The sequence below is a fragment of the Micropterus dolomieu genome, linkage group LG20, assembly GCF_021292245.1.
Source record: "Micropterus dolomieu isolate WLL.071019.BEF.003 ecotype Adirondacks linkage group LG20, ASM2129224v1, whole genome shotgun sequence".
NCBI lineage: Eukaryota > Metazoa > Chordata > Actinopteri > Centrarchiformes > Centrarchidae > Micropterus > Micropterus dolomieu.
Window position 1 is genome coordinate 29,962,760 of NC_060169.1, and position 13,430 is coordinate 29,976,189.

The window sequence follows — 13,430 nt, forward strand, 5'->3', positions numbered from 1 at the left end:
TCACATGACTGGGACTCAAGTCAGACTCCAAAACCACAAACTTTAGACTCGACTTGACAAAATCAAAAAATACTTGCAACTTGGACTCATGACATCAGTGACTCATGACTTCACTTGAAAATACTTGATACCTTCACCAAATCCCAAAGATTTAACGGTACAGATCGTATTTTAAAGAGTGTGCCACAAATCAATGCATTTTTCATACTTTCCTGAATGAACTAATCTTAATGCTATTCACTCCCAACAAGTTATAGTTAAATAGAGTTCCAAAAAACAGCAATTTAATTCTACCTCTGCATACTCCAACTTACGTCTGTTAGTTATAGAAAATGCTTTGTAAAGGCTTCGGGCCGTAAAATGAAATGAAGACAATGTAAGACTTTGTCATAACCTACAGTACTTTTAAAAGTGGCAACTAGTTCGCTGAGTTAGCTGTGGCACTTAAAAAGATGCTGCCTGGCGTGTACAGCCAATCCGACAGCTGCTGCTGTTCTTTACAGACTTTATAATCAAATGTTTAACAGTGATTTTTTACACAGGAATGCAAGTGACATAATTCTCCATCTTAGTAAAACCGTCCTTCATTAGGTTCTGCATAGGTACAAGTTATTTGGTATTGCTGGGATGTGGACAGATGTCCGTCCGTGCCTGCCATGAGATGTCACCCTAACCCACTGCTACCTGACCAAACATGCTCTTCTCTGTTTCAGTCTTTAACACCACCAACATGTTGCCACTGTCTTTCTTCTTTCCTGCTGTCACGACCTTCCCTCATCTGTCTGCAAGGCATGCCACTGCTCCTTTCTTCTTCTGTTGCTCCATCTCTCTCATGCTGTCCCAGTCTTTTCTCTGCCGTCAGTTCACTTCGTCTTTACTCTTTGTTTCATCTCTGAAACTGGCATGGACTCACCTTGGCTGTTTTTCTCTCTTTGTTTCTTTTGGAGTACCTTGTATTCATTTAGTTCCCTCGGTTCCCCTTCCTCACCCCCTATCTTTGATATCGTTATGCTCTCTGTTTCCCTGTTCATCTTTTTCTTCTCTCTGCCTCTGTCTGTTGCTCTCTTTCTTTCCTGCAGTCTCCTGTGACCTCTCAGACCACCAGGCAGTGTTCTTTGACCCCGGCCAAGATGGTACCGTCTGCCTCTCCCACTCCTTCCAGCCCTGCCCTGCAGACCTCCTCCTCTTCCTCTTCCTCCTCTTCCTGTCCTGCACTCCGCCCTGTGAGATAACTCGCCTATTTTTCAGTCTCCTACCTCATATTTTCTTTCTTAAGCATCCCTGATGAGTGATGCCAAGAAATAGTGTTGTGGCTTAGTGGTAGTTTAGAGTTTATACAGTAGGTTGCGAGCCAGGTTGGAGAATCTAAGTGGGGCTAAAATGAATGAGTCCGATTTATTACAGCCTCAGTTTTTGCTGTGCACTAGAGAAAAAGCGACCCCAATCCTTCATTTAGAAATTTACCATACGTTTGAAAAAATGAATCCCAAAATGATGGAAGATGAAAGTTTCTTGTCGGCTAACATGCACAGATACACAAGTTTGTAATTAACCATGATAAGTACTATTACTGACATTAGTTTTCTGCAAATTGTCAATTTTTTGTTTGTCTTAAGTTAAATTTTCTAAATAAACGTACGAATGCTAAACACATGAAGGAGCAATCATAATTCATTATTGCTGTGGTACTTAATTATCCTCAGCATTTATAAAGTTGCTGTTGGATGTAATCCTTTGATTTTTAAAGATAGAACATCAAGTAACTATTTTCAATCATAATTTTGCAAGCAAGTTATTTGTTTGCAGAGAAAAATGGGAATAATAACTGATTTCCACCAACTGAAACAAGTATAGCTGCCAGGTATTACTACTCTGGCAACATGACATCCTGTACTGTACACTAGCACTGGTGGAGATTTCTGAGGAACTGAGTCTCTGGTCAGACCCAGTGTTTCCTATCTTAATTCAGCTGAGATGCAGTGCAGAATTTGATTTCCCTGCTCATAATCAAATTCATCTGAGGAGAAACTGTGATCTTTGCTAAACAGAAACGTACAGTATGCGGTACATTTGGTCTCAGAGTAGAAGATCGTTGTGGCTCGTCCAGGTTTCAGACTCGAAGACCTGTCCCTTATGTTTGGGAGACTTCTTGTTATATACACACTAACTCGGCAACCCATCAGCGCAGATAGAAATGTAATTTGGCCCACACTACACTGCACAGCTACATCATGTGTGTGGATGTAGATATGGCCTTGCCCTCCGTCCATATGTGGCTTGAGTGATCAGACACTAATGTGTCCTCTATGCATTTTGGGTGCATTCGCACCTGTATTTAGAGCTGTCCACTTATGATTACATCACACAAGATATATTTTATTGCCAAGTGTGAACAGGCCCTGAGAGATTTTAAAGAGGTGATGAGGGCTTTAGAGTGAGAGACTGCTGATGGCACCTCATCTGTTTGAGCACAATTTGTGTTTTGGATGTGAGATATTTTCACATATCATTATGAGGAAGTAGACAATAGGTGGCTAATGTTTGGAATGACCAGTAACATGTCTTGATGGGAGGTTTTGCTTGCCAGGTATGTGACTGTTAAGAAAAGCTTTGATGGCCTCCTATCTTTCCCAGCCTCTATCTTGTCACCACCTCCTCTTCCTCCTCCTTGTCTGTTAAGGGATGTCCACCCAAGTCAGGACACCAGATGTGACAGGAGCGCTGTGGCGCCTGCCTCCTGTTCTCTGTGGCCTTGCTGCAAGCGAGGCGTCACGTCCTGTTTATCTCTCTGTCTCTTCCTTGCTCTTCCAGAAGGGCCCCGTGGCACCGGCCGTGGCTGTGACGGCTCCGCAGCAGACCCCCGTGGTTATGGCCCCCCAGGCCCCGGCCCAGCCTGCCTCTCAGCCAGTGCAGCCTCCGCAGACGGCCATCGCCCCGGCCCCCGGAGCTCCTGTCGTGTCCCAGGTCCGTTCCCCCCTACATAAACCCCCCACCCCCACAGCCCACACTCCACCCTCAAGGGTGCAAGCACTGTCACAGCTGCCAGCAGGCTGGCTGTGTCACAAGCTCAGCCCCGGACCCACAGCCTCACCGCCTCACACAGCTGGCCATGCACCAAGAGTCTCACACATGCCCACACACATTGCACTCATACATTCACACAAGCACATACGAACCCAAGGACATACAGACGCAGACATTGGACACATCATGAACACACGCACATTTTTATATATATATATATATATATACACACACATTCAGGGATACAGCCATGGATGCAGGCTCACATACACATATTTCACACAGAGCTACAGAATCTCACACACAGACTCTCATGTCTCCTTGTATGCAGGCCGGAGAGCCCTCACAGGGCAACAGTTTGTTGCCACTGGCAGTTTGAGTGGACAGGTGCCATGTCTCATTTGGCTACAAAGATGACTGGATAACATGCTAAGTGTGCACTGTGCTTTGATTTGTCACTGATGCTTGTCAGATTCTTTATCAGTCCAAGTAATTTCATTCTGTAGTAGCGTTGTTAGGCAGTAATAATAGAAGTGCAACACAAATACAAAATGACTTCTTCTCTGCATGGGATTGGAGCTAACACCTTTCTTTTAAGATCAAAGTCTGGGCCCAAACTGATGCTCATCGTAGACTAATAGCAAAAGACAGTCATTTCATTAAATGTTGATTAGCACCTTAGAAATAAGATTTTAGATCCTGAAGTCTGAGACAGTGAGCAATTTATAGCTCAAACTGCCAATTTCTATTTTGCACAGAAGGTAAATAATTGTTTTTTTTATCTTCTACAGGAAATGCAAGAGAATGTCAAGAAGTGTAAGAATTTCCTGGCTACACTTATCAAACTGGCGTCTCACAATTCTCCGTCCCCTGAGACCTCCAAGAACGTCAAGGCTCTTGTTCAGGACCTGCTGGTGAGCTTCAAAACAACTGTTCTTATGGACATCATGGAAGTATGTGGTTGTGCAATGTTTCTACAAAGATAAGATTTTAAAGAACCAAACTTTTTAAAAGTCTTGACTAACATTTTGCTTCTAATTTGGTGATTCTTTTCCTCAGCAAGACCTTTATGAGGCCACATTTCCTACACGTCTAATTGACTGGAATGTTCAGTCAATCATTCTTTGTTATGTATGACTTTTATGACATAGACTTTTCTTTTTGCAATATACATGTAGAACTAAGTTAATGTTGGCTCTTTAATGTGTTGTTGTATTGAATATTTTAAACCTGTAGATGGCAGCATGAAACTCTTTCCGAAACATCCTGCTCGATCACGAATCTTCATCTTATACACAGTCACACATTCATGAGTTGCACCCTGAGGTTCCAGGATTGGAGCTGAGTGGTTGATGGATTTAATCTTGTTGTGTTCAAGTCACTGTTGTGTACTTACTTTACTGTCTGGCTTCTCTTGTAAAGTGGTGTTTATAATATACCCTTCACCTAACAGGATGCCAAGATTGAACCGGAGGAGTTCACCAGCCGGCTGCAGACTGAGCTCAAGTCGTCTCCTCAGCCTTACCTGGTGCCCTTTCTTAAGGTGTGGTTCTTGCTTGTAAACCTTTTTTTTACCTTCTTTTTAAGCTTGCTCAGTCGACTTGCTTCCAACACAGACTGAGGCTATTTCTCCTGAACTGGATCCCTTACTCTGATCCCTAAACTTCACCTGATGTTGGTTCTCTAAACTGGTGGCTTCAAAGTGCCTTTCCATACAATTCTTCAAACTGATTTCTAAATTGCTGTTTCAAACTGGCTACCTGACAATTAACTGCAAGCTTGTCATCTACACCTGGATCTTAAAGTAGTCCTCCTTAACGGGCCACTACATTGACAGTTTACTGGACCCCTTGGCTACTTTTGATCCCTAACATCTTCCTGAACTGTTCCCTAACCTGCCCCTTAAACCATCCCCTAACCTGGCTCCTGAAGCTGGCCCTTTCATGTAAACTAAACATGACCCCCTAAAGTAGTCCTTTCCCTACCACCAGTGCCAGTGATGGCTAGGCCTGACAGTAGAATGACATACACACACACCCCTCTGGCCTGACTTCTGACTGTGTGTGACAGTGGCCCCCGCAGCCGTCCCTGCCAGTAGCCAGCAGGTTTCTCCAGCCAACCGCGATGAGCGTCACATCAAGGCACACGACCACCCAACCCGGCCACAAACACATGTTGTCATGTAATGTTAGGTCGCTTATGTCAAAAAGCTGCCTGAAATAGTCTGTATGGAGCAGCATCAGCTCCTCAGCTTGGCTGTTACAGTGGGTTATCAGAAATGGCCGATGAACATGTTTCATGGCGTATACAACATTAAACATACTGTAAGCCAGTGTTTTTTACAACGTATAAAACCACATGAATCATTGTGGGAAAAATGCAGCTGTGTATTGTACTTGCATGTCTGATTATCCCTTTGACTATAAACTCTGGCCTCTCTCTGTCCGTCAACAGAAGAGCCTCCCGGCCCTGAGGCTGTCTTTGCTGAATAGTCAGCAGTCCCTGATCCAGCCCCCGCAGCAGGGAGTCAAACCAGCGCCCGGCGGCACGCCTCCTGCCATCGTGGCTGGGCCAGCTGTCCGCATACGGCACCCTAACAGCGTCAGCACCACAACGGGTGCCAGTGCTCTCCCCGCCGGGACGCTTGGGCATACAGCTGTCATGGTATGTATGGAGCGGACCTGCTGTAACAGACTCCAGTGCAGACACAATTACCACACTGTTCACATTTACAGTTTACATTTGAATTGAAGTCCAGTGACTTACATTGATTGCAGGAGAGGAATAAGCTTCAAGTGTTAGATCACTAACATTAAAGTTACATTAAATGAACCTGTGTATGTGGAAACTGTATCATTGACACATAATGTGTAAATGTACACACCGTACAGAAATGTGTGTACGGTGTGTGAGGAGAGGGTAAGAGCTGTTGTGGTCAGGTAATAGATGTGACAAATATTTACCCACAATATTTCTACATTCAATAGAGAAGTGCTAGAATGTGATGGATGCAGAGCTGCGGGGGTTGGTGGTGTGTGTGTGTGTTTGTCGATGGGTCTTATACAAGCCTGAATTATCAGGCTGGAGAGTGTCAGTGTGCCATGGCTGGGAGTCACACAGCCAACAGTGAGCTAGAGTTACACCCAGCTCACAAACTCACTGAGGAATCGCTCTCAGTTTATGGGAAAAAATGTTTTAGGAGAATAGGACGTGGGCTTTGGACTTCAAAAGCAGTTGTCAAACAAGATCATTAGGAGTACAACCTTGTACTACTCCACGCAGACACAGGAAGAATGTGCAAACTCACACATAATGTAAACCTATTCACACCTTGGAGATGCTCTGTATGACCAAACTGTACTACTGGCCACTGATCAGAGCAGATGGTGTCTCAAGGGCATATTGTTTATAACTGTTTACTCCTGTTTTGACTTTGACAGCTGATTAGAATTATCTGACGCAGGAACAAACCAAGATCATTTTCCACCCTTTTAAGTTTCATTTATGCAAGTTGACATATAAATAGTTAACAAAATGTGTGACTTGCTAATAAGTAGGATAATTAAAAAGATAATGTAATTATAATATTAAAACACCAAGGTAGGGCTGCAAATAATGATTATTTCATTATTGATTAATCTGCCGTTTGTTTTCTTGATTAGTCAATGAAGTGTTCTGTCTATAAAATATCATTAATTAGCTAAATATGCCCAAGGTGATGTCTTCAAGTGTCTTGTTTTGTCAAAAGATACTCATTCTACTATCTTGTATGGCAAAGGAAAGAATAAATTGTTTAAAATTTAGAAGCTGGAACCAGCATGTTTGACGTTTTTGCTTTAAAAGAATTTCTAAAATGATTATTTGATTATCAAAATAGTTGCAGATTTTCATTATATAAGTTGTTATATTGTGACAAGTAAATGTACCTACCTGCCTACTTACCTAATCAAGTAATTGACTAATCAATGCAACTCTATGCTAATGATAATTAGCTGTACATTTTTTTATTGTCTTGTACTTCCATTATTCTGTTAATTCAATATATCATAACTTTTTTTTTAATAAAAAGAATGGAAACCTAGCTGCTGTCTAGGTGAAAAGCCTATGGTTAGTAATGGTAGTATCGGAGTTAAAGTTTATTTAGTTTTTATTTATTTATTTCAGGTTTATTTAACAGAGACAATGCACACTAATAATACATAAATAAATGTATAATGTGCCAGAATTACCCAAAAGCCTATTTTAGATCTGCTGTCCCTGGACAGATCGCAATATGTCACACCTAAAAAGAAAAAATGATTAAAATAGTACATACAGGTTAACACAAGAAAAAAATTGACTATGAATGTATAAAAAAATACTAAACCAACTTAAAAACAAGACCAGTTGGTCAATATCAACATCAACACCAATACACACATACACACACAAGCCAAGTGTCCATATAACAAACATTGTATTATAGCAATGGCATACATTTTTGGACATGCACAAAAAAACAATATAGCTGGGACAATGAAAAACAACAGAGGTTTAACCTATCTAAACACAAATGAGCCAGACATCCTCATAGGCATAGCACAAGAAGGACACACAGGCAGGACAGAAAAGACAAGTTAGCAGCAAGATTTAGTGTCTAAATGTAATGTTGAAAGTCCTGACTATCTGTTAGCGACTTAGAATTGGGATGAGGTTCCATTCATAAGCAGCCCTGACTGAAAAAGCTGTTTGACCGAATGCACTTTTCCTCAGTGTGACAATGCAGTAACCTCTTGCTGCACTCCTTGTAGATCTGGAAGCATTTGGTGCTGCGTTTACTAACTGGCTCAATACAGGAGGAGCCAGTCCATGTAAAAATTTGTACATAAGAAAGAGATCTGTATATGTAATCAAGTTTTTGAAACTTAAAAGGTAATTTTTTTTTTCGACATGACAATGATTATAATATATATATTTCCTATCAAGTACTTTAAGAGTTTTTTGATATATAGGTGTGGTAGACACTCTCACCCGTCTTACATGTTTGACCTGAGATGCACCATTTTCACTTGGATTGTCTCAATTTTATATAAACAACAAACAAAAACAAATGCCGTCAGAATAATTTTAAGTTTTATTTACACATAACTTCTACACATTTGTGCACTTGCTTGTTTAGTTTCAGAGACAGGGTTTATACCGCTATCCTCTGGTTGAAAAAAAAACTACTCAAAAATCTGCATAAAATGGCATAACATGAGTCCTACACACTCTTGATATGCAGCATTGTATAGCGCCTCTGACGGTTTTTAATTGATATGTTTATTTTAGTGTCCTGACTTAAATGGTGCCCTTCTGGGGCTTACAAGACGCTAGACAGCATAAACAACCAGGATGGCCACAATCAACCAAATCATAATCTACAGTTCTACAAACTCAAAAAAGAAACATTTCAAAAGATTCAGTTTACTTGACAGAATTGTCCTATTGTATTATTACCTATACAGTGTTTTCTATCTTAGCTGTCATGGAATTTCTATTAATTTTGCCAAAACAAACATCTCCTCATTAAAGAGCCAACTCAGCACATCAGTTTTAGACAGCAACCAAAATAATTCAGGATTCTTTAACTGATTTTTTTCAAACATAAGACACCTTAAGTTACTGTACGCCCGACGGGAACCAATTCTTAACTGAGCGCACAGGGACGTCAGCCTTCTCTGTAAATTAAATTGTTTATATGGTTCTGTGTAGTAATCTTCTTTGACCAAATCTACTTCTTCCATTGTTCCCTGTGGATCTTCAATAGTTTGACATTACACTGCAAATTGCTCCTGAAAATGAAATTTAAGTCAGAAAGAGAAAATATTGTGGCGACATCTTTCAACCAAGGATAATTGTGTGCTCTATCCCTGTCAAAGATATTTTTAGTCAGCCTTTCACTTGGTACCTGGACTAGTATTACCCCAGGTTGTGAGCAGATCATCCAGTGTGGGGATACAGCTGAAGTTAGGACAGGTAACCTGCAGGGTTCCAGCACTGGACACGAGGCAGCCTTATTCAACGCACAGCTGTATCGCATTACAATGTGGATGTGTGGGTAAACTGTATGATGTGCGAGAACAGGCATCTATGCATCGGTCAAGTGAGGTCAGACTCAGATTGGTCTGGTCCAGGCAGAGGAATGGGCAAGCTAGAGGGTTCTCTCTTTTGCATCTTTCCTTTAAGTCTTCCTTGTCTTCCCTCTTTACTTTCTCTCACCATTTCCCTCCTAGATTTTTCTTCTCTCCCTTGCTCCCTCTCTCTCTTTCCATCCCTTTCCAACACTTTCTCTCGCTGCATCTACCCCTGCATTGCTCTCTCATCTCCCTCCCTCCCTCTACCCGTTAACCGTTGAAGGGTGAAGCGAGGTAACTAGGTCAGCCCCGGGTCAATTTTAAAGCAATGTGGCGGCCGCAGTCTATGTCCAGAACATGCCTCTGGTCTCTTTCACTCTGTCTCCCTCTCCCTCTCTTTCTCTAATGCACACACATGCATAAAACCCCAACATAAGCTATCACACAAAACATTAGTAAATGATCACCCCTGGCACATCAACAGTCTGAAACCAGACAGCTAGTTGAATTAGGCAAAAAATCTGCTCTACCACAGTAGTATGGGTAAGTTTGGAAAATGTCTTGTAAAGTGTATAGATGTATAATACCTCTATAATACCTAAACAAATAAATATATATATATATATATTTGTGTGTGTGTATATATATATATATATATATATATATATATATATATATATATACATATGTATGTATATATATATATATATATACACAATGGAATACAATTATGCATATTGATTTTTTAAATAGGTAAATACACTGTAATTGGTAACTTGTTTTTATGGCATAAGACCTGAGCTATGTCTGTTTAAAAAGACAAAATACATTTGTGAATTCCAAATGTCAAATGTAATTTTGATTATTATTTTATTACACTACTATTTATAATGAGATTTGCTGGACCTTAAACATCCTCAGGGCAAAATATATATATGGTGAATGGACTTGATAAAACAATAAATGAATGGAGAGAAGTAACTAGGTCATATTACGACATAGCACTTTATCCTTCACTGCAACAGTGTGTACAAATATATTATCAGGGTTAGCTGAATGCTGAGGCAGGAATACCGAGTGTGGATCCAAATGCAAGACACCAGAGCAAAGTAGGTTCAGTTGATGATATTTAATAAAGTCCAACAGAAATTCTCAGGCTTCAAGGCTTCAGGCTTCTCATTGAGTAATTGCCCGACCAAATTAATAATTATATTTCTAACCCTGTTCTTTGAGTAATATAATAATATCAGAACTCCTGGGAAACAAACAAAGCAAAATATAAATTGCTGCAACCTCATAGAGTACAATACATGTGTGCAGCCATTAATTGTTGTAGTGTTACTAGTTGAATAAGTCAAATGTGTGTGGTCTTGACTTTTGATAACTTCATACAAACAAGGTCATTGCAGACATGATTGGCAGCCACCTCCAGTCATAAATTCTGTTTTTCTGGATTGGGATCTGCACAATCACTTTACAATGAATATTGTTTTACATTGAATGAGCATGCTGTCCTTACAGCTAATACTAATAGAGTTATTGCTAACGATACCACTAGTATTCAAAATATAATGTATATCTTTTTCTTTATCTAAAGTAATTATAATAAAATCCAACATTTACTATCACTTGAAATGAAAGATGAGCATTGAGTTCAATATCACTGTCTTCCCTTTTACCTTCTAATTCCCAAACTTTCTACATGACTTTTCTTCCCCTCTTAACTGTGTCGCCGGCTGGCCAGAGGTGCTAGCCATCTCTGCCTGTGCTGAATGTAATTTTTTCCCCCTTCCCTCCCACTCTTGCAGGCCCCTGCAGTGGATCTCTGGGAAAAATGGCCTCTGTCTTTTTTCACTAGCTTGAACAGTAATATAGCATGTGTCAGGGAATGGAAAACAAGGCTAAAAAATATGCAGCAAGAAGCAAACTGGTAGGAATGGATGGCTGAGCCCGAGGCCGGGCCTGTGGCTGCTAGCAAGGAAGGAAGTGACTCTAATAGCCCAGCACAGCCCTCCACCCCCCCTCCCCCCGCTCCTTCTTCTTCTTCTACCACTACTACTTCTCCTTCTTCTAAACTACTTTTTCACTGCAGTCCTGACTTCTTATTGCCTTTGTCTTATCTGGAAATGCAAGCAAATGTAGGTCATGTACAGTGACAGAAATCCATCCTTCTTGTGCATTTAAATTGATCTCCACATTCCCAGTACAGTGTGTAGGGATAGCTATTGTAGAATTCTGCCTATTCTGTCTATCTATTTTGCATCTGTCGTGCATTACTACCACAGATTTTTTGTGTTTGCGTATGTTACAGTAGAATAAAAATCAGTAGACAAAACTTAAGTGGCTCATGGCCAGCTTGACTCCGCATCATTTCTTGTAACTAAGTCTGAAAGGGGAGCAAAAGTTGAATTTCCCCCTGAACAATTCCTCTTGGGGATGGCGTAAAAGTGGAGAAGTGGTTCAGTATGCAGTTTCATACTTTTTAATCGCCCCTTCTCACTAATGAATTGTTTCATTCTTTGAAATAATGCAGTGAAGTACATAATCTGTATTTCTTTTTGTTTTGTTTTGTTATTGTTTTTGTTTTTTTGCTTCCTCAGGGTAACAAGACAGCAGGCGCTGTCGGTGGCCAGGTCCGGATGCCCGTGGTGATCACACAGTCTGTCAGAGCGCAAGGTAGGACATCTGCAGGCCTTCTCCAGCCTCCTGAATTCAGTCACGTGTATGGTATCTCGTTTGTATTTCAGGCATTATTTTGTTTATGTCTGTCTCAGAGAAGATTAAAGTAAGTTCAGTTAAAGACTGGTAGGTTTGAGTTTCAGGCCTTTATCTTTGATGAAGTCCTCTGACACACTTTTCTTCTGTTTCTGGCTCGCAATTTTTTATGTCTCCCAGTAAGGCTGCACGCTTGGCCAGATGACTTCAAACTCAGCCTGACCTTCTTGATAAATAAAGAGACAGCGAAATAGATTAAAAAAGATAGCCATTAGTTAGAGTCTAAATGTTCTCTCAGTTGGCAGTAAGATGTGTAAATAGGCAGGAGCCACAGAGAGAACAGATGTTTTTTCCCTGTCTGGTTATAAAGCCTTCTCAAACATTTGCGCTGCTGCTTACTCACACTGATTCACAAACACTCTTCCCACAGTAGCCCAGAAATATCGCCCCAACACCAACCGGGCGTAACGCTCCCCTAAGAGAGCTGTGTGCTCTCAGGTGGTGTGTATCATGTGTGTACGTGTTTGTACCTGTTTTTGCTTGTGTGCGTGCGTGCATGTGTGTGCGATCGGAGGTGCATACAAATTTGATCTGCCCCCTTCCCAAAGATTGCCTGCAGTGAAAGATCTGTAGGTTGTTTTATGCCCATAAATTGGAATGCGGGGATAGTTCTAAAAATACTTTTCTGTGCCTCTTGGCTAGGAACATGCCTGTTAAAATCAAGTTTAAATTCACTCTGGCAGTCCTTGTGCCTCTCTGGAAAACGTGTCTCGGAGCAGGATGCGGTTTAGGAGTGTAAGGAGAGCCGGTGAAGCGCAGTGGTATTGACAGAGCGACGCTCTCCGCACCAACCTGGGGAGAGCGACAGTACCGCTCCCCCCACCCCCCCTCCATCTACCCCTGCGAGGATGACAGACACAGTTGAAGGTAGTCGTTAGACAGGAGGATATTTGACGCGGATAGAAAGGGACACTTCAATGATAACATTACTCCTTTTCTATTTTATTTAGTGTTTTCTTCTTTGTTTTTTTCTCCTTTGCTTAACAGGCACAATGGGGAAGGGAGCCATCATCCAAGCAGGCAAAAGTCCCGTGGGCTTGGCTGTTCAGATCTCTGGGAATCAGAAAAACAAGCTCAACGACCCCGGAGGAGGTTCTTTCAGGTACAACTCTTCTCACCAGGAGACCCCGACTGTTGCGCGCCTGTTGTTCGCAGCAGCCGTCACATGGGGGCAGCATTTCACTAAGATGCCCCCATATGACTACAGGCTACACTCTCAGCTAAGGCTATGAGTGTTTATCCCAGTAGCCTGGCCACCTGGCTGCCTGCCTGCCCGGCTGCCAGGCTGGTTGATGGTCGTTTCTCTCTGCGCCCACCACATAGCAACACACTGCCAGCCAATAGATCACCCTCACGATCACCCTCCTTGTGTCAGTGCCACAACTCATCGACAGGATTACAAATGAGCCAAATCTTAATTTAGAAATAAGATAATTGTGTCCAGATGGTCGGAATTTCTGGATACGGTTCTGAAAATACCTTTTGGTTAAGTCAAACATACGGTATTTAGCCCGCAGCTTTGCTCTCTCTCTCTGG

General features: G+C 41.5%; 1 protein-coding gene across 5 annotated transcripts in view; it reads left to right on the forward strand.

The window, feature by feature from the left end:
• Positions 1-13,430, forward strand: part of LOC123958726 (transcription initiation factor TFIID subunit 4) — an 81,732-nt gene that overhangs the window by 11,448 nt on the left and 56,854 nt on the right. For 3 of the 5 annotated variants that reach the window (XM_046032288.1, XM_046032291.1, XM_046032292.1), the window contains exons 3-8: positions 2,812-2,964; positions 3,816-3,977; positions 4,478-4,567; positions 5,479-5,688; positions 11,720-11,795; positions 12,882-12,996. In XM_046032288.1, the coding sequence (XP_045888244.1) occupies positions 2,812-2,964; positions 3,816-3,977; positions 4,478-4,567; positions 5,479-5,688; positions 11,720-11,795; positions 12,882-12,996 (806 nt within the window). The remainder of the gene's footprint in view (positions 1-2,811; positions 2,965-3,815; positions 3,978-4,477; positions 4,568-5,478; positions 5,689-11,719; positions 11,796-12,881; positions 12,997-13,430) is intronic. The other 2 variants (XM_046032290.1, XM_046032289.1) reach the window with 2 other exon arrangements.